At 40.8% G+C, this 25,548-nt stretch overlaps 2 protein-coding genes across 5 annotated transcripts; one reads left to right on the plus strand and one right to left on the minus strand.

Moving 5' to 3' along the window:
• Positions 1 to 56: 56 nt before the first annotated feature.
• On the minus strand, positions 57 to 9,909 carry gpnmb (glycoprotein (transmembrane) nmb). 4 transcript variants are annotated; one of them, XM_028596839.1, is made up of 12 exons: positions 9,637 to 9,909; positions 7,777 to 7,932; positions 7,535 to 7,696; positions 5,853 to 6,026; positions 5,581 to 5,742; positions 5,145 to 5,471; positions 4,253 to 4,312; positions 3,860 to 4,072; positions 2,866 to 2,971; positions 855 to 1,075; positions 631 to 721; positions 57 to 512 (listed from the first exon to the last, which is right to left on the minus strand). In XM_028596839.1, exons 1-12 carry the CDS (start codon positions 9,704 to 9,706, stop codon positions 359 to 361), a joined length of 1,896 nt encoding a protein of 631 aa, XP_028452640.1. In that variant the 5' UTR covers positions 9,707 to 9,909; the 3' UTR covers positions 57 to 358. The 4 variants fall into 4 exon arrangements, with proteins under 4 accessions (XP_028452640.1, XP_028452642.1, XP_028452639.1 ...); XM_028596841.1 differs by having other exon boundaries at positions 7,556 to 7,696; positions 9,637 to 9,908; XM_028596838.1 differs by having other exon boundaries at positions 631 to 724; positions 9,637 to 9,908.
• A 6,519-nt stretch (positions 9,910 to 16,428) lies between these two features.
• LOC114568340 (polypeptide N-acetylgalactosaminyltransferase 15) lies at positions 16,429 to 22,201 on the plus strand. Its single transcript, XM_028597911.1, has 10 exons — positions 16,429 to 17,173; positions 17,710 to 17,876; positions 17,966 to 18,170; positions 18,969 to 19,136; positions 19,900 to 20,017; positions 20,890 to 21,084; positions 21,198 to 21,329; positions 21,439 to 21,540; positions 21,621 to 21,764; positions 21,868 to 22,201. The coding sequence occupies exons 1-10, from the start codon at positions 16,644 to 16,646 to the stop codon at positions 22,057 to 22,059; spliced, it is 1,953 nt and encodes a 650-aa protein (XP_028453712.1). The 5' UTR covers positions 16,429 to 16,643; the 3' UTR covers positions 22,060 to 22,201.
• Positions 22,202 to 25,548: the final 3,347 nt, after the last annotated feature.

Below are 25,548 nucleotides of genomic sequence, written 5' to 3' on the forward strand. Positions count from 1 at the left end.
AACTGAGAAGATGCACATGTCGATAGTAGAAATTTTTTAATAATTGGAAAACCATCTCAAGGATTTAATTCTTACGGTTTATTACTACAGTACAAGGCACAGCACTTGGCACAAAATTAGCAAAGCAATTATTTTGAGCAGAAAAGAGCCACTACTTGAACCTATAACATCTAGCAGCTACTACCTCCAATGAGGAGCCAAAACAAGGCGATCAAACGGAGCAGTGCCTCAGTCTATCGTTTAACAGGCTCTCTAGTAAATTTTAAATTTGAATGATTGATTTAGCATTTTGTTTACAGTTTTTCTTCCGTATTTTTGCTTATAAGAGCAGAAATGCTTGGGTGCAGTTTTGTAGAACCTACAGGAGGCGTCTCTCAGTCAGTAGGTGATGGCTCTCCTCACTGGAGGGAAAAAGCGCCTCCCTCAAACGGCCCATGCGACCTCCTACCCCAGCATGGCTGCAGGCATCCTCCACCAGCGACCTACGAATGGGACTGTACACCTTGTAACGCCTAGGAGAGACCATGCAGGGATCAGAGGGAAAATGAGACTAAAAGAAATGGCACTTGGGCATTTTGTGTGTATGTGGAAGCGCACACTAAGACTAGTCAGTTGTACAAGACTACTCACTTGCAGACCAGATAGGCAATGAATGCAAAGACAGCCACCAGCACAGCGGTCGAAGAGAGCACCACCTCTGCAGTGTGTGAATTCTTGGACACTACTAGGGATGGAGAACAGCAATGAAAAGGACCGAACATAAATCTGTCCACTTTCTACAAAAGCTGCTGGTTAAAGAGAATAGATTGTGAACATGTGTTGTATGTAAGAATACATGTCTTTGTGTAACTGACCAGGTGTATCCTGGGACTTGTTGATGGTGACAGTGGTGCTGGTCAGGGTCAGGCTCCTGGGGTCCTCCAGGGTGATGTTGACACAGTAGGTGCCAGGCTCCAGAAATGTTCGCCTGAGATGCACTTCACACTTTGACGATGGTGGCACATCATCACACATAATGCTATGCACCTGAGTACAGGTGGGGTCTGACACAATGGTGCAGGCTGAAATTGGGATGCTGAGGATGAAGGGATGGAAAGATGAAGGGTTACGCAAAATGACCAATCCTTTTCTTTATCTAAAACCTTTTCTTCTTCGAGGAATTACCATAACCTCTGTAGGGAGTAAAATGTTTTCATAAATGGAATTGTGTTCATGACTTGACTAGATTAATCTCTAATTTCCTAGTTTACTTATGATTATGAAACTTTGAGTGTCATTTTGTATCACTATAGTATAATTAACATAAATTACTTAAAAGTCCCATTTTATACTAATTTTCAGGTTCATATGTGTTTGGGATTTTAGCTTGAACATGTTTGCATGTGTTAATGTTCAAAAAATACTATTTTACTATATATGTATGTGTGTATATATATATATATATATATATATATATATATATATATATATATATATATATATTAAGGCTGTCAATCGATTAAAAAAAATTAACTAATTAATCGCACAATTTTTTAAATTGAGACTGAAGCTTATAATAATGGATATTTAAATGCTAAATCATTGCAAATATGAAGAAGAAAACAAACAAGGAAAGGTTCTGCTAAGTTCAGAATGTTTAATATCTTTCAGAACAACAGCAGCAACAATTTGGCTTATTTAGTCCTGCTGAAGGCTGCTGGAAACGGCTAGAAACTGTCTGACTTCAGGGGATAGGACCTGTCCATGCTTACATGTACAGGTCCTATCCCCTGACCAATCCCCTAACCCTAACCTTAACCACTCGAGGTGAAATGCCTAACCCCAACCAATCGAGCTGCTTCGTAGGGCGGGTCTTGGCGTGGCCATAGTGGGATTCGTAATTTTGCTCCCCGGCTGCTGTCGCAGGCTCTCGTCTACTTTACAGGCGAGGCGCAGTTCATCTCCAACGAGCCGAGAGTTCAATCGGGGCTCACCCGGAAATGGCGAGCGGAGTGAGGTGTCTCTCAAAATCTGACGATAATCTTCTAAACTGACCTTTGTTGAGCTGAAATGAAGACCGATTCAGCAACTGTACGGCCTATTTCTCGCTTAAAATGTTTTCAGAAACATGTTTCAGTGAACTACTTTAGTACAATATGAGATCGTATTCTGAACGGCCGCCATGACAGTCTGGCTCTCAATATCCGGAGAAAACAAACCCATGTGACGCGTTCGTCCAATCAGCTGCCGGTTTTCGTTACTTGGGCAACAATACAAAGTAGCGCCGCCTGCTGTTATGGAGACGTATTACGTTTCTCAGCCGCCACATGAAGTAAACAAACACAGCTGTGTTAATTTCGTTAATTTTTTTTAACGAGTTAAATATTAAAAAATTAACGCAAAAATTAACGCGTTAATTTTGACAGCCCTAATATATATATATATATATATATATATATATATATATATATATATATATATATATATATATATACCCTCTGTCTGAAGCGCTCTGTTTTAGCGCCTGTCTCTTTAATCCCCCCTCCCAAAAAAGCCCAGTCTGCTCTGATTGGTCAGTGTTTCAGAGTCTCTACACCATCATTGCAGCTGGGGAATGACGATAATGACACTGTAGTGGCACTTTCTACCAATTGTTATAGTAACTGTACCTTACACTTGACCGCTTGTTTAAAGGCACCTTTTCTGACTACGGGCTGTGTGAATATCTTTGTGGATTGAGCATTTTGATACTTTTCACAGTGTTAATCTAGCACATTAACCTGCTTTATAATTTAAAAAAATACATCAAAGTAAAAAAAAAAAAATATATATATATAAACTTCAGTCATTAAGATAAAATTGGTAATGAAACAGTTATATACTCACTTGCCCAGACATTTCACCAGAAAGCTGATATCCGTGTTGGTCACTCTGGCAACCGACACATCCACAATGTGACTGTTTGACTGGCTGTTTAGTGCGTGTTTGGGCTCTGCGGAGAACATTCATGCAGTTGGTTTAGATATATAATCATCTGATCATAACATTTAAATTATGATGATTGTGTGTGTGTGTGTGTGTCTCCACACAAAGACATGACTACCACTAGCTATTCACCCTGCTGACTGGAGCTCTGTTCTCCTCAGTGGAGCTGGCTTTCCTTTACAACACAGTCACTTGTTTACTCTCTATGGTGTATTGGTGACTTGTTTAGTTGAACGTTACAATGAAAATAAGGGATTAGAGTTAAGTTTGGAATGGTATATATTTTACTATGTGAAAACAATAATGTATCCTTCCCACTGAATTGGTTTTGTGTCATCTTGTGTAAACAAGACTAAAAGTCTACAGCCACACTAGCAGCTGGATAGGCACTGCAGTGATACAGCAATGCTAACATTTGATAATTAGCAGTTTACACAAAGTACAGCTAAGGCTGATGTCTTTAGTTTTGCAGGTATTTGACATAAACCGATGGACAAATGTGGACAGAGTCATGGCACTAGAGGGAAAAGTCAGTGGTCACCCAAGTCATTAAGATGTATCCTATGAGAAACATAAATGTCTGTACACAATTCCAAGGCAATCCATCCAGTAGTTGTTGACATATTTCAATTTCAAACCAAAGTGGTGGACCAACTGACTGACAGCCATTGCCATCCCTTCAGGCATGCCATTAAATAAATAAATGAAAGGTTAAATTGTGAAGTGATCTATTATGTACTTTACTTTAATAAAGGCTCATACAATTATAAAAATTCTTGACTTTTTCCAATTATATTTTAAAGCCACTATGTACAATTTAAAAATGTCTGACTTTGGCGTCATCTGGTGTTAGTAACATAAAAGACACTGCCCCTTCTCTCAGCCTACCACCTACCAATAATGGTGATGTTACCCATGAAGGTCCCATAGGCGTAGCTGTAGCACTCGTTGCTGTTGAGGCGCTTGGTGCGGAGCCAGGCCAGGGCGGTAGGGTTGGACTCTGGCGTCGCATTGGCAACAGTAGGGGGAAGGGGCTCCGTGGTGGGCGTGCCTATTGTCACGCCAATGGACGAGGAGGAGGGAAGGGGCTGGCTGGTAGTGGGTGGCACTAAAACAGGAAACAGGTGACAAGATATGGACTCACTGGACAAGACAGTGTTTATGTAATGCAAGTATTTAATATTCAAGTTATTGGGTCTCCTGCTAAGATACACACACTTCTGTAGTCTGTCTTGTTCTCTTTCTTTCTTATACACACAACAAACACACTGTTAGCTGTGGAACTCACTGTGAGTGGTTTCCATCTTGACGGTCCCAGCATGAGTACCGGGTGGAGGTGTGGGAGCCTCTGAAGGAAGAAACACACAGTTATGACACAACTAGTTTTGTGAGGTTACACTTCATTGATCTTTGCAGGGAAAGTCGCTTCTCGCTTTGTCTTGCCCATTGTCAGACTGCAGGACCAGTTGTGTAACAGCAGTGATCTGGTGTCATGTCCAAAGTTAACAGCATCAATGCTTGCCCTGTTTCAGTTCATCCAAATGACAAAAAAATGTGTATTTTTTCTTCCTAACATCTTGTGATATGTACCATGCTGATAGTTTTGGTTTAATTTGCCCAGGATTTGCTATAACCTTTCCTGAGATGTCTGCTCCCACACTTAAATAAAATGTAGGTAAATATGCCAAAGGCACTGGAAAAATTACGTTTAAAAACAGCAGTTACTAGAAAGTACTTTATTGGAACTACTTTCTATGATTGACTGAATGCTCCCTAAAAATCTCAAAACCTGGGAAAATAAAACCCAAACTATGTGAATACATACCGCTAGATAGCAGTGTGTTAGATAACAGGTTTTTAGTGAGTCTGTGAACTGACCCTTTAAGGACGCCATCTTTACCTACTAAACCATACTAAGTAAGAATGTAAAAACTGTTTTATAATATCGTCTATCATCAAGTTTTACAAATATTACAGTGTGTGAGACTGGAAGTCTTGTGTACATGTCAGCTGGGCAGTGGTGCACAGTATGTTTGTGTCTGTGTGACTACATGTGAATGAATGAAGTGCCTACATACTAACTTGCCTCAAACACATAGAAGTACAATTATTTTTGGCCTGGTTAGATTAAAACACCACTATGTCTACGGTTTTGATGCCCATCTGTATGTGTCCAGTACCTGTGGGTGGTGGTGGAGACGTGGAGGTCCTCTGAGTCGGGGTGGCAGAGGTGGGCGGACACTCTACAGGGAACGCTGCCTCCACCACCAGCTTCACACTCATGCTCCCCAGTGCGCTATAGCTGTGTGTGGTCACTTCGCGGTGTGTCACCAGCTGGTTGCCATCTCTAAAGTCCCAGATGTAGTCAATTGCGGCTGCGGTTTTGAGGTAGCCGCTGGGGTCATGGAGCTGGACTTTGAAGACCACATCCTCACCACGAAAGAAAACATTCTGAGACTGGTTGACCGCAGACTTCTGGGAGATTTTGACTGCCACTGGGATCTTATCTAAGAGAGAGTGTGTAAGGGGAGTAATAAATATTCATTCTCAGTATGTTAGGCTGAAGCATGCTGACGGATGAAGTTGTACGAGCTGAATGTGTGAGTTTGTCTCCACCTGTGACGTAGAAGACGGTGTTGTCAGTGGTGAGGGGGCTGTACTTCCTGCGCTCACGTTTCTTGTAGACCATAACCTCCATGACCTCTGCCCCCAGAGGGATGTTGGTGGTGTTGATGGTCAAACTGGAAGAGGAGCCGTCACATGTCTCGTAGTACTGGCCTGAAGACCGATGGAGAGTAAAACATTTACTTGCTTTGTTTTTGAATGTGCATGTGTGCAAATCATAGACTGTATAAAATGGTGCAAATCTGTAAACCTGCGTGTCTCACCCATTGCGTGCCACACATAGACATAGCTCTTGCGGCTCCAGTCGTTGCTCTGAGGGAAGGGCTTCCCATCGGGAAACACATTGCATTTTGTCAAGTCTGTACACTTTCCAAAGCCATAGTCATCCAACCAGGAAGTCCAGGTGTACACGTAGCCAGAACGCACCTGTCCATTAGCTACTCAGAAAAGAAGAGAATGAAGTTGAAATTAAAGCTGCAGTAATTTATATTTTTATATCAACAATAGGTCAAATTACTACTTGTAATTACTTGTAATGTTACATTCCATAGATAATTATCTTCCAACATTGCAGTTCCCTCCAGTTTCTATGGACAATTTAAGCCACTTTCAGCTCATTGTTTTGGTTTTAAAGCCTGCAATTTGAATGTTTTGGTTCAGTCTCAACATCCTTGTTTCTAGCAGCAGCGGGCAGCTGTTTTCAGCAAAATATTTTCGATATTCCCACTGTAGCTACCTGCTTAGCACCAAACAGCAGACACAGTAAGTGACTAGCTGTAGTAGTGGAGTATTTAGCAGCTAAAAAGCCCCCTAAAAAATGCCCACATAAATTGTTAAAGTAGCAATTACGACTTATATTTACGTTTAAAATCTAGTGGCTGTAGTAGTTATGACCGGAGGCTTGGGAGCACAGCAGAAAGTTAGGTGACAAAGTATGACCCCTATTTTCCACCATGTGCGTCTGCGCTGTGTTCCGGAGGCGCCGCCACCCCCGCAAGCAATCGCGGCCATTCAAGTCCATGCTTGATATTCCACCACCCGAATCATCCCCGCTAAAGATACGCGCCAAGTTGCTATTTTTTTTGCAGGGTGGTAGGGGAAGACTCATGAATTGGGGAACCCATCCCTGATTGGCTCGCCCTGACTTTCTTACCCTAACCATAACGAATCCCACTCCTCTTGCCTAAACCTAACCAACCCAACCAGGGCAGGCAATGAGTACTAGCCATTCAGGGATGAGTTCCCTAATGAATATTCATGAGTCTTCCCCTACCACCCTGAAAAAAAAAAATAATATGCCTCCCGGTGGGGTATGTCACGTGGCGGAGGACGGAACGCAGCACAGACGCCCGGTGGAAAATCCAGGTAAGAGCGCATACGCCTAAGGAGGGATGTTGCGGTGGTTGAATGGTCAAACAAACACAGGACTCTCACCCAGGGGACTGGAGTTTGTGTCCCATACAAAAAAAGTAAATGGTGAGGTTTTTTAACTTTACAGGAGCTATAGGTCATGTTTCGGGTCACATGCGTAACTGGAAGTGAAGTAACGTCTGATTTTGCCCCAAGCCACAATCTTTTTCTAACCTCAACTAAGTAGTTCTGGTGCCTAAACATAACCAAACTGCGACTTACATTGACCAGGTGGGCAGAAACAGGACTCCAAATGAATGTGAGTATTGCCCTTTGTCTGCTGGATGTGTAAAAAGGCAAATGTTTGCCAACATTTCAACTTTGTATGGTGTCGATTTGGTGTTTACAGTTTGTTGTGCTGCCTCCAAGTGGCCAATAAAAGAATAAATGCTGTTTTAAGTGTAATTGCGCAGCCATTTTTTTATTACTACACTCCTGTGGTGTAGCATGCATGCTATCTGTCTAAAAGGACACAGTGTGGTGGACTGCGCTGATGTAATGTGTTTGTGGCTGTGGCCTGGCTTTTTGGCAGCACCTGAGGCCTCAAGCTCCGTACCATCTTCACAGTGCTCATCCCATACAATGTTCCCACTGGTATCCTCCTTTTGGCATGGTGGGTACTCCAGCTTTGCGGTGAAGGAGATGCAAGAGCCGTTAAGAGCCGGACTGTCGCTGGTCAGACGAACCTTGGGTTTACCTGCAGAAAAGTGGACGATCCAGGTGAAAAACTCCAAACACAACAGGAAGAATTCAGAGGAGAAAGACGACTTAACTCACCTTTGTGGTGCATGAGCTCGTTTGGCTTTGGGTTTAGTGGAGGGTAGAGGTAATCATCCCATGGGTTGGTGTCAGGATCCCAGCCAGGGATTGGTGGAATTGGAAATGGTAACTTCCCTGCTACTGCATGTTTGTGGGGGAACATGTCGCCATATGCTGGAGAGAGAACAAAGCACATTTTAAAGGCGCACTATGAGTTCCTGCATGACGTCACTCAAAGTAAATACCAAACAAAACAGAGCAAGCTCACCCCGCCACACATGTTTCCGTAACTGTCATGACTAACTGTCACTAACTCCCCCTCCCCCAACCATCTTGTCGGTGATTGGCTGGAGTGGTTTGTTGTATTTTGGTGCACAGCCTGTGCCTCTAGTGTTTGTTTGATGTTTACGACCCCTGTGTTGTCTCCTGAGACCGGGCTTTTGTCACAGTGTATTCAGGGGACAGGCAGCTAGCGGATCAAGGAGAAATGCCTATGGTTTGAGACAAAAATGAAATCGCGCTGAAACCATGCAGGAACTCATAGTGCACCTTTAAGACTTTTCAGGCCCCTTAAAGTGAAAGTGAAAGACTAGGTCCCCTAGTGAAAACTTTAATCGTGCACATTTAGAAGCATTTATTGGAATGTTTCCTTACCTGTATTTTGAAAATACTATTCACTGAAAATATCTTCATTATTATAATTTAAGAACCGCTTAACAGAAGTTTATTTTGCAAACATTGCTAATGATCTCAAGAGTAGGCTAGCTTTATATTCCATGTCTTTAAATTGGCTTTGAATAATGTATTTCTTATTTTGTAATAAAAATCTCTTTTTTTTATCATGACAGGAAAGATGTCTGCTGTGTCACCTAAGATGCAGTGTAGAAAATAATGAAAACGAACTTATGACATCTAAAATAACTCATCTATTTACCCCCTACTCGAAGTGGAAATCCTTTTGAGGATAACCTTCTAAATAATAATAATAATAATAATAATAATAATAATAATAATAATAATAATAATAATGACATCAGGTCTTCTAAATATGGTAGATATTTTTACTAAAGCTCCCTCTGAATGAAATGCAGATGGAAGGCTATCGCATAGCTGTTATGTGAGTGAGATGTTCATAATACCAGATAATGTCTGGCCATATCTTGGAGGACTTTATCTGATCCTACCAAGTGTGTTTTAATTGTTAATTATATTGTTATGTATAACTCCATGCCTATGTTTCTGGCTTAATTTAGACCTTCGCATAAATTACATACTTTAACAGATGGTAGACGAAAACAACAAATTATCTAGTTAAAATGTGATTTAATTAAAGGGAAAAACAACATATTTGCGTAAGCAGACATCTGTGATTAATATATATATATATATATATATATATATATATATATATATATATATATATATATATATATATATATAAACATATAACTACAAGATGCAGTTGTAATAGGCTATTAATAAAAACATGTTTTCATATTGATAACCTGTTTTCATATTTTTAGGACTATAAAATCGTTTCCTTTGATAGTTTTCTGACCGGAGAACGTCAGCCATGCAGGACACGCGCCTTAATTAAACTCATGGGACTCTGAGTGCAGCTGATCAGGTATTACAGAAACTGGGACGCAAACATCGAATATCTAAAGTTTTACATTTAATACAATTGTTAAGTCAAGGCCCATAAGATAAAATCATGTCTGTGATTTCAGTTTCAATATTTGAATTCAAGTAGCTACATTTAGTAAATATATGAGGAGTCTGTTAATGATTCTAAGATCTCGTCAGAGTTTTACTGTTTAAAATGCTGTATTGTAACTTCAATTAGATTCGCTGAAACTATAAAGCAGCACCACTTACTTTTGCGTCCATCCGCTTGAAAAATAAAGCAAGCCCAAACCAGCAGAAAAACGTATCGCAAGGCTTCCATTTCCCCTCCTCAGCAGGGAGAATTGTGATCAATATATTTTCTAAAAAACTCCCAAAATATCTAATAATAAGGTGTTCACCGACACAGCTTGTCCCTCTCTCTGCTCGTCCAGTTCTCCCAGTACTTCCCCCCTGCTTGTCCTGATGTTTTATAATTTAATCTGGGGGCCGCTGAGCGCACAAACATGTGATGTTTCCTAACAGGACGCATCTCATTCCTCATTACTCTTTTGGGCGCAGGAAACTCATGAGAGACGAGAGGCGCGCGGACACGCTATTTGCGCACGCCCCGTCTCCCTTTGCCCTGATAAGAAATTATTAAGGCTTTTAATTCGAACGATCTTTTATTTATTCAGTAATCCTAAATTATTACTAATGTCTATCTACAGGCATACTGACTCATGATTTGCCTGTTTTGAAAATATGATTATAGTTTGTATAATAGCGTTCATAAACCGCTCACTTGCGATGTCAATGACACATTTCTCTCAATACTTCTATTTATGAGAGCTCATTTTTGTCCTCAATTTACAGGATTTAATTCTGAAATTCTGATATATTATAGGTTTTGTCATAATTTCAAGGAAATTTCACTTATTTTGACCCTTTCTTGATGTTAAATAAAAGGGACACACATGGGATGACAACGTGCCTAACTTAGTCGAATCGTAATGTAATTAGGCTATATAATCGTAATTGATAATTGTATTATAGAGATATATTTTTGATTAGGGCTTGTTTGTTTGTTGAATCCTACCCAGATCATCTTAAATGTCCATTTTGTCACAGTTGAGCACATGATACATTTGTCTCATCGAGCTGTGTCACGGTGAGACGCACCGCACACGGGTGCGTGAGATGAGAGGTCCGAGCGAGGTTATTGCGCCACAGCTGCACTCCTAAAAGCAGAAGTAAAGCGTATGATGTGCGGCCCAGTTGCGCGTTCGTTTTCAACACAGTCCAACATGTGATTAACGCCATTATTCCAGCGGGTCTTCTGCTGTCACAGGGAGAGTTTGGAAACTGCAACAAAGGGCTCCCAAACTGCAAACTGACATCTAACTCACATTTAATTTTCTGTTCAGTTTTTGTTTCTCATCAAACCTGCGACACAGAGAGAAAAGTCTGATTTTCGACCAGAAGAAGATCTCTTGTGCGGAAATTATGGAAAACATCACGATATTGAATTCACAATACACTAACCAATGAAACTTTAAATTGCATTATTCCAGCAAGCAATTATCTGTTAGCCCACAAAGTTTCAAAAGAGGAACAGAGTGATTTCTAAACTTTGAAGCAGATAGCAACTTAATATAGCGTACAGCGTAGAATACATTATAATGCCTAATGATTGGTATCAAAAATTAAACAAAGAAATCCATGACTTTCATATTTACCGAGAAAAAGCTATCCGTTATCATAATATATAAGGCGATAATAATGTTTTGTGTCTCTCTCGTGCTTTATGATTACATGTGAATCCATTTAAATTATTTCTTAAAGTCCAGCTGTTTGGAAATCAAATCCATAAAAGAGCTGTAAAATACTTTGCCATCTTAAGGTCTGATAGACTTTGTTGGCATTTCTGTGACATTATTGTCATTAAGTCAAAGTCCAGAAGCTCTTTATCGAGATGAGAATTTGTTGTTTGTGTGTGGTATGTGTGTACGTGTATGTGTATATGTGTGTATATGTATATATTTGTATTCATGTATTTCTACGAATGATTTCTATATGCGACAGGAAGATGTTTGTTAAATACGTAAATTTGAGGTGTCTTGTAATTCCATGTGGGATGGGCCAAAATGTTTGGCATGACACAGAAATAAAACATATCTAACTAACTAACTAACTAACTAACTAACTAACTAACATAGTCGACATATAAAGCCAGTCAGACAGTAACGAAACACAGTTATTAATGTTAGTTTCCATGGGGTCTGCAATAATCATGACATGAATGAAACAAAAACATCAAATATCGAGCTTGACTCGTTCATTCCATCTCCATGACAACTGAGCAAACTGCGTCCACTGATGAAGGCCACAAGATTGACCGAAAGCTTTGGAAGAAATCTAGTAGGCTAGGTGAACCTTGAATTAATATTTTTTTTGTCAAAGAAACATGACATTTAGGAAACAACAACGCCAATAGAGGGCAGCCCTTTCCAAGATATGGTTTACACACACACACACACACACACACACACACACACACACACACACACACACACACACACACACACACACACACACACACACACAAATCCAAGCAGTAACATAATTGACAAACAATTACAGTTTTTTACAATTGCTTACACACTAAAATTAAAACTTTCCCACAATTAGCAAAACCTTAGACTCAAGGAGCAAAACACTAGCCTAGATTTGCACAACTGTAAGCACATTGTCAGCTTCACACTTTTTGCAAAACATTACACACAGTGATTGCAAAACACTAAACACACTTCATGATGTCACTTCCTTGCAATTTCAAAGCAAAGGCTTTCAAATGAACACACATGAACCAATTGGTTAAACACAGCCACCAGGTATGCAAACACATGACTGCTAAATTGTAGACACACCAATCAGGTTTAAGCACTATATAAAATGCAGCAGGTAAGTTCACCTGCCTTCAACCAAAATGGAAGGAGTCAGAAGAAGAAGAAGAATGAGAGAGGGAGAATCCACAGAGGAGCAAAAGGAGGTAGAGGAAGAGGAAGAGTCCCAGCCAAAGGTAGAGGCACATTAGTGGACCATGTTGTGAACCATGGATTGATGCTGAGGGAGACTGGACTAAGAGTTCAGCCAAATCTTAGCCCCTTAACGCTGACTGTCGCTAATTTGCATCAAACCCCTTCCATTCCGACTGCAGGCGAGATAGCATGTGTATTCCCCCCAATGCCGGTTTGTTTACATGCGATACATACCTCGGAACCTTTTGCATGCACTGGTTTCTCGTAGGACCGGTCGGAGTGGGAGATACATCCGGTTCACGGAAGCGAAATTAAGCCTAACCCTACCCCTACCCCTAACCCTAACCCTGCCCCTACACCTAACCCTACCCCTAACCCTAAAGAAACTACTGTCAATGTTAGGGAGTAGAAGAGTGTTTTCTTTCATGCCGTTGTCAAGATTCATTTATTTGTCAATTACAGTTTAGAAATTCTAACAACTTTGTGACATGAATGAAATCTACTATGTGTTTTATTAATTTTACCATTTTGTAAAGAATTTTACCATAATGCCTGTTGTCGCTAATTTGCATCATACCTAAATTTATATCTATTCCATATGCTATAGACAAATGAACAATCTCAACTTAATTTAGCATCAGCTTGGAGCCAGAAACACACATAATATTTTGTTTATATAATTGTGAATAAATTCAGGCGTCAAGGGGTTAGTAGATATACAGTGGCATCTGTCATAAGGACATTTCAACAAGGAAACAGGTAAAAGAAAATCTGTCTACAGTTACAGTAATCAGCTGCTCATTGTATGCACCATATCAGCACTTTTGATACCCATCCCTGTGACATTTGAGGATTGAGGGTCGAGAACGACAAGGAGGAAGGGGGCCCATATTCACCCAAGGGTTTACGATCTCTGGCCCCAGGCTCAGGTACCCCTCATTAAGGCCCCAGGCTCAGGTACCCCTCATTGAGGCCCCAGGCTCAGGTACCCCTCATTTAGGCCATGGAGGACGCCTGTGACCAAATCTACGCTGCAGCAGTGCAAGGATGGATTCGACATTCAAGACGGTTCTTCCCACGTTGTCTTGCCAATGAGGATATCGCCTGTGATGTTGATAAAATTCTCTTGGCCGGATCCAGCTAGGCGAAGAGATAATGTCTAGTATTTTCTGTACTTTTTCAGATCTTTTTTTTTTTGTTTTGTCTGTTTTTTCTGTGATTGTAACCTGTACTGGATAGAATATTTTAGGTTTGTTGTTTGTGGAGCTAACAGTGTTATGCACACTACTGTCATAGAATGAAAACTGGGACATGTTTTGTTGTTGATTCTCCATGTTGACTGATTTGGGTGTATGGAGAGAAATAAATTATATAACCTCAGTCTGCAGCATTGGTCTTGTGTAGTGTTTGGTGAACTTATTGTAAATGTCTCTGTGTACTTCATTTACAGTACTCTAATCACTGAGAAGTAGAATTGCTAAAAGTGTTTTAGGTTAGCAACAGCAATGTGTATATGGTTAAAACTTAATTAAGTCAAATGAAAGGCGTGTGTTTCATATGGTAACAAAATATGTTTTTTATAAATTAGTGTATAGTTTTTGCAAGAGTGTTTCATTTTGCAAAGGTGCAAAGTTGTTTTGCTAATTGGGTGTGTGGTTGTGCTAATTGTGTGTAGTGTTTTGAAAACACGGGCCCTGTTTTGAAAATCGTGCTTAAGCAATCCAAAAAAACTGTAAGCCTAAACAGTAGGCTACAATTCTTTAGAACTTATGGCTACAACTATTATTTTCATTATTGATTCATTTTCTGATTATTTTTTTCAATTATTTGATCAATCTTCTAGTCTATGTTATGTCTGAAATGTCCATCACTGTTTCTGTTTTGTGGAAAAGCTAGGGTTAACAATCACAGAAGACTAAAAAAAAGTAAGAGTGAGAGAGTTGAGAAGCGGGAATCAGTTTATTATTTACATTTTTTCTTTCTAAAAAAAATGAACTAAATGATAATAGTTTTGGCTTGAGTTAAATGATAACTCAAAGTAGAATCTCATGTGTTTCTTCTTTGTCAGCACATAACAGACATCACTGGTTGTAAAAGAAAAATTAATGAACAACAATCCAAGCCAGAAATGCAATGTGCAGCCAAAAGTTACTGTTATTCTCACTCTCTTTCTCTTTGTTTCTGTGTGTGTGTGTGTGTGTGTGTGTGTGTGTGTGTGTGTGGGTGTGGGGGGGATACATGTGAGTACTTGTCATGCCTTCTCATTTACAGCTCTGGCTTTTACTCAGATGGTGGAATGTAGGCACATTCTTGAGAATGTGGACTGGACCCTGGACCTTCGGCATGTGTCTGTGTGTGTGTGTCCATAAGTGTGTGTGTCCGTGCTTGCTCCTTTGGTGTTGATCTGTGTGTCTGCAAATGTGCTGGCAGTGGAAACTTCAATTCTGTGTGTTTTGGCTGCAGGATGGAACATATGGGAGTGTTCACTGAGCAGCAGTGGAAATACATGAATACTTCTTCCTTTTCAATCTTGAAGCCCAAAAACGCTATTTCCAAAAAAACCCAAAAAAACATCTAGAGCTGGTCACTTCTAACTCGCGCTTCTGTATCTGTGATCTTTCATGTCTCTTTCATTTCCACCTTCTTTGCAATAGCCTCATCTTGTTGCTCTTCTCACCCTCTTAAGCCCTCCTTTGCTCTTTCAACTTCTCAATTTGTCTCTGCAGGTGTCCCTCTTCCTCCCTCCTCTGTGTACTGTAATCATAATCATCAGAAGCCATTCAGCCCTGTTATCCAGAGCAGAGGGGAGGTGAGTGTCTTTGTGTATAATGACAAGAAGGCAGGGAGCTGCTAATCCCACCCAATCACCCAGACAGTCACCACCACCACCACCAGGACGGGGAACTGGTCTCTGACTGCAGCCAAACTGGCTCCAAAGCCCCACTGGCTGCACTGCCAAGTTGCATGCAGTGGCCTTTCACAGCTCCAGTCAACAGAGAACAGAACAGAGCTTGTGAAGCAGGCTGAAACAGATGGTCTTAATTTCTAGTGATGTGGTGAAGAAAAATAAAGTACAGTCTGACCTCTTGTTGGCCATCACCATAAAGAAAGTATCACCCTGAGGTCACTTGGAAAATGCATTAGGAAATTAAGTCTTTTTCCATTTATATCCTTACTTAAGTTTTTGGGCGTTTCCCCTAAAACGTTTCATAATACGATGTTGGTATCACTTGCTGTGCTGTGAGGCTGTTTGTCATTGTGAAAAAAAAAGAATGTAGGTTAAAAACTATTTTCCACTTGTCAAAAAAAATATCAAGCTGTGACGGACTGAGGTCTTAGTCTCCACTCAGTTGAAAACAGCAGCATGGGCTGCCAAGATCTCCTTGGAGAACCGGGGAGATCGAAGCTGCGACCGCCCCGCTTCCCGGCACCGACAGACGGTCATGGGACTGCGAGGCCTGCCGCCAGCTGGCTGGAAAGAGCATCTTTTGATGTGTGGCGCACCGGGGAGACGCTCTCGCACGCACGCACGCACGCGCGCGCGCACACACACACACACACTCCACAACTGGAGGAAATATAAAAACACTGTCTCATTCCACTGCAATGTGGGCTTATTTATAACTCACTTGTTTGTGGTGGGAGACATAGTTTTGAAATACGGAGTTTTTCGATCCTGTATGGTACTGGCGCCATATCAAAACTAAGTAGCCCCAAAGACAGTCAAATCCCTAAATAGACTTATTTTAGTGATGCAACATTAAAAAACATCATAATAATCATAATAACTGACACTGTGTGTGTGGGAGCTAGACTTCTAGTTTTTCTTTTAGTAACCTTTATCTAAAAAGGTTTAGGCGCAGGTGGATGTATCAGGTGCATCCTCAAGCCGTTGAATAGGCTATGAGCTTAATTTTACGCGGGCTTTAGGACCGCGGGATGAGCTGGATGAGAGACAAAGTCCGCGCACCTCCACCATAAAACGAAGTTAGGGGTTTGTCTAGAACCTGCCTTGTCTGTCACTCGTGTCCCAGGTCTGGTGCTTCATGGAAGCAGCGCTACACTCCAAAAGACTGATGGGCGAGTTATTTCTTTTTCTACTTTTTGGATAATCCCTGAAGATTGTCATCATTTTGGTAAAATGTAGCCAATTTCAAAGTTGAGTGGAAGCTCAAAAATGGGGAAGTCAAGGCAGTACTGGGACAACTTCGTACCCGCTTCTCCTCTGCACTCTTCATCATGAGGCTGTGGGCCAGAGCTACAGCTGTCCGGAGGAGGGTGCTCTGCCTGTGGCTGCTGCTCCTCGGGTTCGCCCTGGTTACGCTCGCGCTCTCGGACCTCTTAAACCGGGACCGGGACCACAGTCGTCAGAAACCTGTCCCTCCTCTCCGCCCCCTCCAGCGGATTCCCAATGCACCGGACCTGGAGGTCATCGTGGACTCCCGGGACCCTGCATTAGAGCTCGGTGTCGATCTCGCCCCGCTAAAGTCTTTGCAAGAGGACCAGCTTTTATTCGTGCCGTCGACGCAGGACTCTAAAAACCCGCCGCAGAAGAAGGGGAGTTACAAGGTGCTTCTGCCCGGAGCAAATAAAGATACCCGGCCCCCTGCGCATCTGACGCACGGTGAAATGGGGAAAGCAGTGCGGATACACCTGGAGGGTATGGAGAGGGATATGGAGTTATCTGCCGTGCAGAAGTACGGTTTCAACGAGATGGTCAGCGAGAGGATTTCACTCCATCGCAGGCTGCCCGAGGCGCGCCATCCTGAGTGAGTGCAATTAGATTAGATTAGATTCAACTTTGTGCAGAGTACAAGTACAAAGACAACGAAATGCAGTTTGCGTCTAACCAAAAGTGCAAAAAAGCAGAAAAGTGTAATGTGATACAAAGTATAGACAGGTGGCGCATAGGCAGGACAGGAAATATATTGCAGTCTTATAAGAGCAGAATAAATATGGCTATGTAACATGAACAGTGTATGGACAACATGTACAGATATGTGCAATGTAGCAGTGACATTATAATAGTAGTTTAAGAATAATATAGATATATGCATTGTATTAGCATAATATATAATAAGAAAAACAGATATTCTGTATGAACCATATAGACAGATATGTACAGTATAGTACAGTGTGTTAACATTATAGGAGTATGTAGTAGTAATGCGCAGTGTCCAAAGAGCACGACTGAAAATATACACTAAAACCTTTGCGCTGAAATGTCCCCACTTTGGCATTAAAACACATTCAAAGTTAATGAAGTTGTAACTTCGACATAGTGAGTGTGTTTCCTACTTAACAGGTGTTTGGGGGGACAGTACAGCGAGTCGCTGCCGTCGGCCAGTGTTGTTATCTGTTTCCACGACGAGGCTTGGTCAACGCTCCTGCGCACCGTGCACAGCGTGCTGGATACTGCGCCCAAACCGCATCTGCAGGAGGTTCTGCTGGTGGACGACCTGAGCCAGCACGGTGAGTTTCTCTGAGTCCACATCCACCCATCCATCCACTTGACCTGTGCTGACCACATGTCCATGTCTTTGTCTTTGTTCACCTCTCAGGTCACCTGAAGAGTGTGCTGAGTGAGTATGTGTCTCATCTGGACGCGGTGCGTTTGATTCGCAGCACCAAGCGCCTGGGCGTTGGAGGATGTCGTACACTGGGCGCTGCCAGAGCTGCAGGGGAGGTGCTGGTGTTTATGGACTCCCACTGTGAATGCCAGAAGGGCTGGCTGGAACCACTGCTGGAGAGAGTGGCCCAGGACAGGTGCTATTTACTCTAATAATGTACAAAAGTAATTTAAAGCAGCGCTTTTATTCCAATGCACCATTCCTATAATCACACTTGTAAATTGCTCTGTTGGTTGAATGCCAAAAATATAAAATGTCGACAGTTTTGTAATGAAGATAATTAAGATCCAGGTAAACATTTGGTCTGAAAAAAAAACAACATCAACCCAGCAGCTGTGCCCAACCTCTGTCTGTCTGTTCTGCTTTTTGACAGAACCACTTGAGAGAAGTGAGACGATGGAGGGTTCAGAGTGATCAGTTGTCCTTACTCGTTAGTAAGGCATGGGATACATGTGGTGTGTGTGTATCCAAAGCTCAGCTCTCATGACTTGGCTCTAGTCTTGTGTCTCAGGCTGCCTGCAGCGTGGCTCTAATTAGACAATTAGGCTGAACTGCAAGACCTGGAATCTGCAACAACTCAACTCTCTCAGCCACGTTTGACCCTTCTCCTATTTCTTGCTTCCCCCCCTTTAATCTCTTCATTCCATTTCCTCTGAGCATCACATCACACATGGCCTCTTGGGGGAAATTTTTTAAATGGCATATGTGAACCAGAACACACTTTGAATAATAAGTGAAAATGTAACTAAGGGAAGCTGGTTAGGACTTATACATAAAAGGTTCTTATCCTTTAAAATCTGTTACCGACAGGAACATGCTTCTCATTCATGACACCAACCTCAGTTTGAATCACCCTTCTTGATAAATGTCAATGCAAAAAGACACTTTTGACTATAAAAATGACTTTTCAGATGAATGTGGCGTCTCTGTGCAGGACCAGAGTGGTGTCCCCCATCATTGATGTGATAGACTGGCAGACCTTCCAGTTCAATGCCACCCAGTGGCCAGTTAGGGGTGTGTTCGACTGGAGACTGAACTTCTACTGGGAGTCTAACCCTCAACTGCAAGATAAGGAGTCAGACTCCGCTGTTCGACCTGTGCAGTGAGTTTACAGCAAAATGATGTCAGATGGGCTTTCATGACACCAGTATATACAAGTTTTACTTAAAAGTAATGTTGAGTGAAGCCTAAGAGAAAACACTGAGCAAATTTGCTTTTATATTTTTATGTTTATGGGGGCAGAATTGATGGTAACACTTTATAATAAGGGTGCAAATCATATACTTAAGTAATGCATAACTCATGATGATTCAAAGCATGTATTAATGCAGAATGTATCATAAATTCCTGTTGCTCACCATTAACAAATGATCAAGTCATCATGACTTCATGTGATTAATTCACACTTATTAGGTCATCTGTTAAGAAATGTTAATTCACAGTTAATTCATACATAAATTCCTCTTACATAAAAAACTATTTTAGGACCATGCATTTGCTTAGCCTCTTTGATAAAAAGATTTGTTTTAAATTGTGTTTGTGTTGTTGTTCAAACCAGTAGAGCTTAAACATGTCTGATCATTCCCCTCTATTTTGTCAATTGGTACCTGCTGGATAATAATTGCACTTTGCTTTAAGTGCTCATAGCTCTTTAAAATATATAACCTTTGACAAGGAGTGTGATTTGTTTTAAAGGGTCACATGCCAAAAAGGGAAGGAACCATTGCTCTGCTGTGATCTGTGTGTCCTTGCTAACTAAGACTTTAATACTCTGAAGTTTGGAATATCTCTCTGCTCCAGTGACACCCAGATACATTTCTGTCTGTTCTTGGCCAGTAAAGTGATGCTGATTCTGTCTCTGCCAGGAGCCCAGCGTTAGGAGGGGGAGTTTTGGCCATCGACAGACATTTCTTCCAGAGTGTGGGAGCCTATGACCCTGGGATGCTGTTGTGGGGAGTGGAACAAATTGAGCTGTCAATCAGGGTAAAGAAGAAAACTAAATCAACTCTCCATTCAAATCCTCCAATTCACATCCTCACACAGGACAGGGAGAAAATCTTTTTGTTTTTCACCTTAAGTTATAAGTCACGTAAGCTTTTTTTTAAACGATGCTTTGGCTGATTCAGATGCCTTCTGTCAGGGCCTCAGGAATGCTGCGACATGATACCTTTTGCAAATGGAAATCTCAGGTTTAATAGTGGTCTGGGAATGTCTGGGCCAGTTGAGAAATACACAAGTTTAAGAAGAAAATGTTACTTGACCACGATGACCATTAAGAATCATATTTTGGAATTGTAGAATGTTATATGACAGAGTAAAAAGGGAAATGGTACAGTCTGTTGTAGGGCTGGGCGATATGGATAAAATCAAATTTCACGATATTTTTGACCAAATACCTCGCTATCGATACCGCAATGATGTTGTAGTGTTGACTATTGGTGCTTTTAAAAATATTTACACAATTATATTTTTGATAAATAATCATAAGTAATGTGGACATAATGACTAAGTGAGTAAAGGCAAATAATAGAACAGTTACAACAGTCTGGTAAGTTCAGAAAATGACATCACTTTACTGTAATGCAGCCTTTAAAACCAGGAAAAGACAACACTTATGCCATATTACGATATTACGATATCCAAAATCTAAGACAATATCTAGTCTCATATTACGATATCGATATAGTATCGATATATTGCCCAGCTCTAGTCTGTTGTAATAAAATCAATATGCAGCTTGCAAAACAAAATATAATTTATACTTATCATACTCTCCTGCTGCTTTACAGCAAAAGGCACAAATACACAAACAGGGTTATAAACTGTTTTTGTTTTTTTTACCGTTCCTGTCATAGGTGTGGTCATGCGGGGGTTCCATGGAGGTGGTTCCCTGCTCCCGTGTGGCCCACCTAGACCACCACCACCTGCCTTACCACTTCTCAGACCAGGAGCTGCTTCAGAGAAACAAGATTTGGATTGCAGACACTTGGATGGATGCATACAGGAAGATCTTCTATAGGAGAGACACTCTTGCTCATTTCATCAGGCAGGTGTGTATGTTTGGTGTGGATATTGTGTGGATATATGTCATCAAGAGATTGATTGGTGAGTTTACCAAATATAAAATAAAAAAAATCTAAAGATATAATTGTTATTTGTTCAGTCTGAGAGCCCTAATAACACAGAGCGTCTGCAGTTAAAGAAAAGTCTGGGCTGTAGGAACTTCCACTGGTACCTGAGTACAGTTTATCCACAACTTTACATCCCCCAGGACAGACCTGCACTGTCAGGCGAGGTAACACACACACACACACACACACACACACACACACACACACACACACACACACACACACTACTTATTGATGGACATGCTGATGTGTCCCATTTGTGCCTGTTTGAAGCTGTACAATGTCGGCACTGGCAGCTGTGCAGACTACCCTCGAGGGCAGGGGCTGCGGGGTGGGGCCATGAATGTAGCACCGTGCAGTGGGACGGGCAGCCAGGTAACCATGACAACAGTTGTGAAAATCACAGACAGAGAGGTAACACACAGTGGCAAAGATGATCTCTCTTGTCATCTCAGCACTGCGATCTAAACTCTGAGTTTGAAGTGCGATGTGATCCCATGGGGGCTTTGTGTTTGGACGCCAAGGGAGAGATGGTGGTCCTATCTCCGTGCCCTATACACCGACCACCAACCAGCAGATTCCAGTGGAAGTTCATAAAGGTAAGGCAGAGAGTTCAACTTGTTTTGTTATTTATGTGAATAGATGTGAATATGTTCACAGTGGCCGTTAGGCTAACTCAGCGTGTCTGTTTTTTTGCTTCAGCTGAGTGGTCAACTCGTCCATCAACAGTCCCAGTTATGCCTGGAGGTTGTAAAGGAAGGAGGGCTCCCACAAAGCAGCCCAAAAAAAGTCAACACCCATGCCAGGACAGGAGGTCTCTTCCTGCGCCCCTGCACCCATCACCCCAGACAACAGTGGCACTTTGAGCAACTAGTATCTCCTAAAGATGCTTGATACAAAAAGCATCATCAAACATGTACTTAGTGGCATACAGTAGTGAAATGGTCGTAGAAAAATATACACAAAATATAACTTTTTTGCTCCACTGTTCCACTTGTTCCTGTTTTAAGGATTGCAAATACAATTTATTCTGTTAAATAATAAACAACTGACTATCTAAAATAATAAAATACAAGATATGATTATGTTGAAACAAAGTCTTTATTTAAAAGTGCAATCTTTAGGAATACATATCATTGTATTTATGTATATTTAATCATATACAGAAAATGATCTCAAATGATGTTTTACTTTAGTAAATGCTTTCATGAATTCACGTGTGAATGTTTTTGTGCGGTATTCAGCAGAATCACATTAAAAACCGATACGTCTATATTAACTGACCTCAGGTTGGATGGAAATTATGAAGGAGAAGTATAAAGTAGACAGTACCAAAAATCTGTCTATTGTAGATTTTAGTCTATTAGATAGAATTTGTTCTGGAATGAAACTTGAACCGGCCAGTGCACTCTTCCTCTCTCTTTATCTTAAAGTTAGAAAAAGAAAACAGGGTTAATAAACACACTGGTGCCTATTTTCTAAATGGTTCCTCAATTAGTGGGATCTGGTAAAACATCTGAAAAAAAGATATAAAAAAAGATTTGCACTGAAAAGTATAACTTCCTGTAGTATAGCCTACAGGCCTACCATTAAGCTATTTAATGAAGGACCTAAATAGTTATGGAAAGAGACATTCAAAAATCATATAGGGCTATAATATTCAGGTGTCTACATAGTTTTGGCCATGTAGTATAGTTCTGTAGGACACATATTAAAGTCCCTGAAAACCCAGGTGTCTCTTTGTTATTCAGTTAATTAAATATCTACTCAGTGGAGCTATTCATTCACATTTTGACTTGTTATAGTAAGAGCACAGGTGCTACTAAAAAAACTAAACATGATTCTGTTCTGTTCAAGTGTCCCATTAAGCCAAGACAGTGTGACAACGTACACAATACCAGAAACTGAAGCTGAAGCCGATTAATGGACTATAGCCATTGTTCACTTGTTTATACATGTGCCTTTCCCACAATGACATGTCCAAATGTCCTCTTAGGTGCAACAAAACAGGAGAGTTAAAGAGTGTCAATCAAGAAGTATGTACACACCCACACAGTCGGTCCAAATTAAAAAATAAAAAACTCCCCCCACTGCCCCCCAAATGTTGTATTTTAAAAGGTTTTATTCTTTCTTAAGGTGTTTGGGATGATTGCACTCTTGTTATTATTATTATTATTATTTTTTTTTTTACAATGTATATCAAGTCTCTGACCAAAATAAACAAGAATATTCATACTTTATCAGTTGCCAACAGCAGATGGCGCCATCTGCCTTCAAAATCTCTTATGCCCCAACTGATCACTTTGTTATTGTTATACACCTATAACCTCCCCATATGATTTACTTATGAGCATTTCCATAAAGACATTCTTATATAAACAGTAAGTCAACTGTGTGACAGTTATCCTGAATGTGAATGTGACTGAGAGTTGTGGATCTGTTTGTGATTAGGATCTAGACGACAGTGTCATGTGTTTTTGTATCTAGGTTTACTGTAACTCAGCCCAATCATAAGTGTAGCTGTTATTTAAACCACAGAGCCCAAGGTTAGGATGGCAACTGGCAGGCAGGGAAGACCCTGAGCTTGTCCTCAGTAACTCTCTCCTTGCCCCCAGGCATGGAGTGCTAATAACCGCCTATACTCTGTCACAGTAATGCTTTTCTTAACCCATGGTGCACTTAGCCCAGTCAAGTACACAGCACCTTTTGATAAAAACCGGTCATATGGTATGTCTGCAGCTCTTAGGCATAGGTCAAACACTTGGACAAACATGTTGTTGATTAATAAGTCTTCTCTCAGTTACGTAACTATAGGCTACTGAGTACAAGAAGGGCAACGTCTCTGCTTTGGGTCTTCAGAGGATGGCAAGAAGTCACAGACTCATTGTGTGGCTATTTTCACATGTTTGCTCAGAAGATTGCAAGACATAGTATAGCTATAAAGTAACATTTTGTTTCGTTTTGATACTTAATGACTTTTACCAATTTATGAGGATTGCTTATAAGCATGATTTTGAACTGATGACATTTCAGATGGCGCTTCATTTCAGTGTTGGGTATCAGAGAATATTTTTTATTTATTTATTAATGCTCCATGTCTATGATTGGAGCTGACACTACTTTTAACACAGAACTACCTTCACAAATCCCAAACAAAGGATTTCTGATTTCTCTGCGGTGTAACTTCATAATGAGGTATTACATATACAGTTCTTTACTTGTGATTGACTTTTTGGCAAATCAAAAGGAACATACATTTGTTCATGCCCACATTAACATTTACAATACAACATATTTCCTTGTTTGGTGTAATACCAATGCTTTATGGTCATTCATGTATTTTCTCTGATATGCATGCTCAGTTTGTGACAAAGAGACTGGTCACTACTTCAATACATTTCTGCATTATCAGTTTTAATAAGATCAGAATAAAAGAAAAAAAGTTGCAAGGAAAAATATTTGCAGAGAGTAGACTATACATGTCGCCCACGATTCGTGCATCAAACCTGTCCCATCGTAGAGTCAGCACGCTACACACACTAACACAAAGGACCTGTGAAAACAAAAAGGAAGTGAAAGTGAAAAAAGACCTGAGATTGTAGCCTACCTCTGACAACCCTGTTGAAAACTCCTGTCACTGCCTGTTTTATTTAGGCTTAGACTTGAATCCAATAGCCTATAGGGGTTTGCAGCGTATGGTAAGATGTGAGAAAATTCCCCAGTTGGGCATAATAGGCTCCATAAAGTAATCACAGTCATTCACTGTGGTCTCTGTGGAGTCTCTCAGCAATAACTTGTCAATCCAAGCATGCTGGAAAAGGAACGCCCTTTTCAACATGCTTGTTCGAGAGGGAATGCAATATGTTCAATATTTATAACATATGGCAACTTAAGGAGGTGTCATCAAACACTTCTGTAGTGGTAGCCATTAAATCCCATCCCTAGTTGGTATATAATACTTTTTGACATATGTTGTAAATAAGCTGATTTCTAAATTTCATACAAAATGGGAGAAAACGGGGAACTAGGACAACACATGGAGAGAAAACCAGATAAAAAGAAAACTTCAGGAGTCTTCACATTTTTAACAGTTATCAGAATTGTTTTTTTTTTTTATTTGAAGATGTAATTATCTAGTTTGTGTTCATTTTAATGTCAATATGTTTCTTCTGTCTGCATTTAAAATGCTCCTCCTGAGATTCTTTTTCTACTGTGCTCCCTTCTGTCCCCAAACTATCCTCCTCACACACTGCATGTGACCTTTTGCGTGTCCTCCCCTCCCCTCTCATCATCTTCCATCTCTTCTCCATGCTGAGATGAGTGTGATTAATACGGTGAACACCCACATCAAACGCCGATGGCCGCCGAGCATGTGGCATTCTC

This window comes from Perca flavescens, chromosome 14, assembly GCF_004354835.1.
Source record: "Perca flavescens isolate YP-PL-M2 chromosome 14, PFLA_1.0, whole genome shotgun sequence".
In the NCBI taxonomy this organism is placed as follows: Eukaryota; Metazoa; Chordata; class Actinopteri; order Perciformes; family Percidae; genus Perca; species Perca flavescens.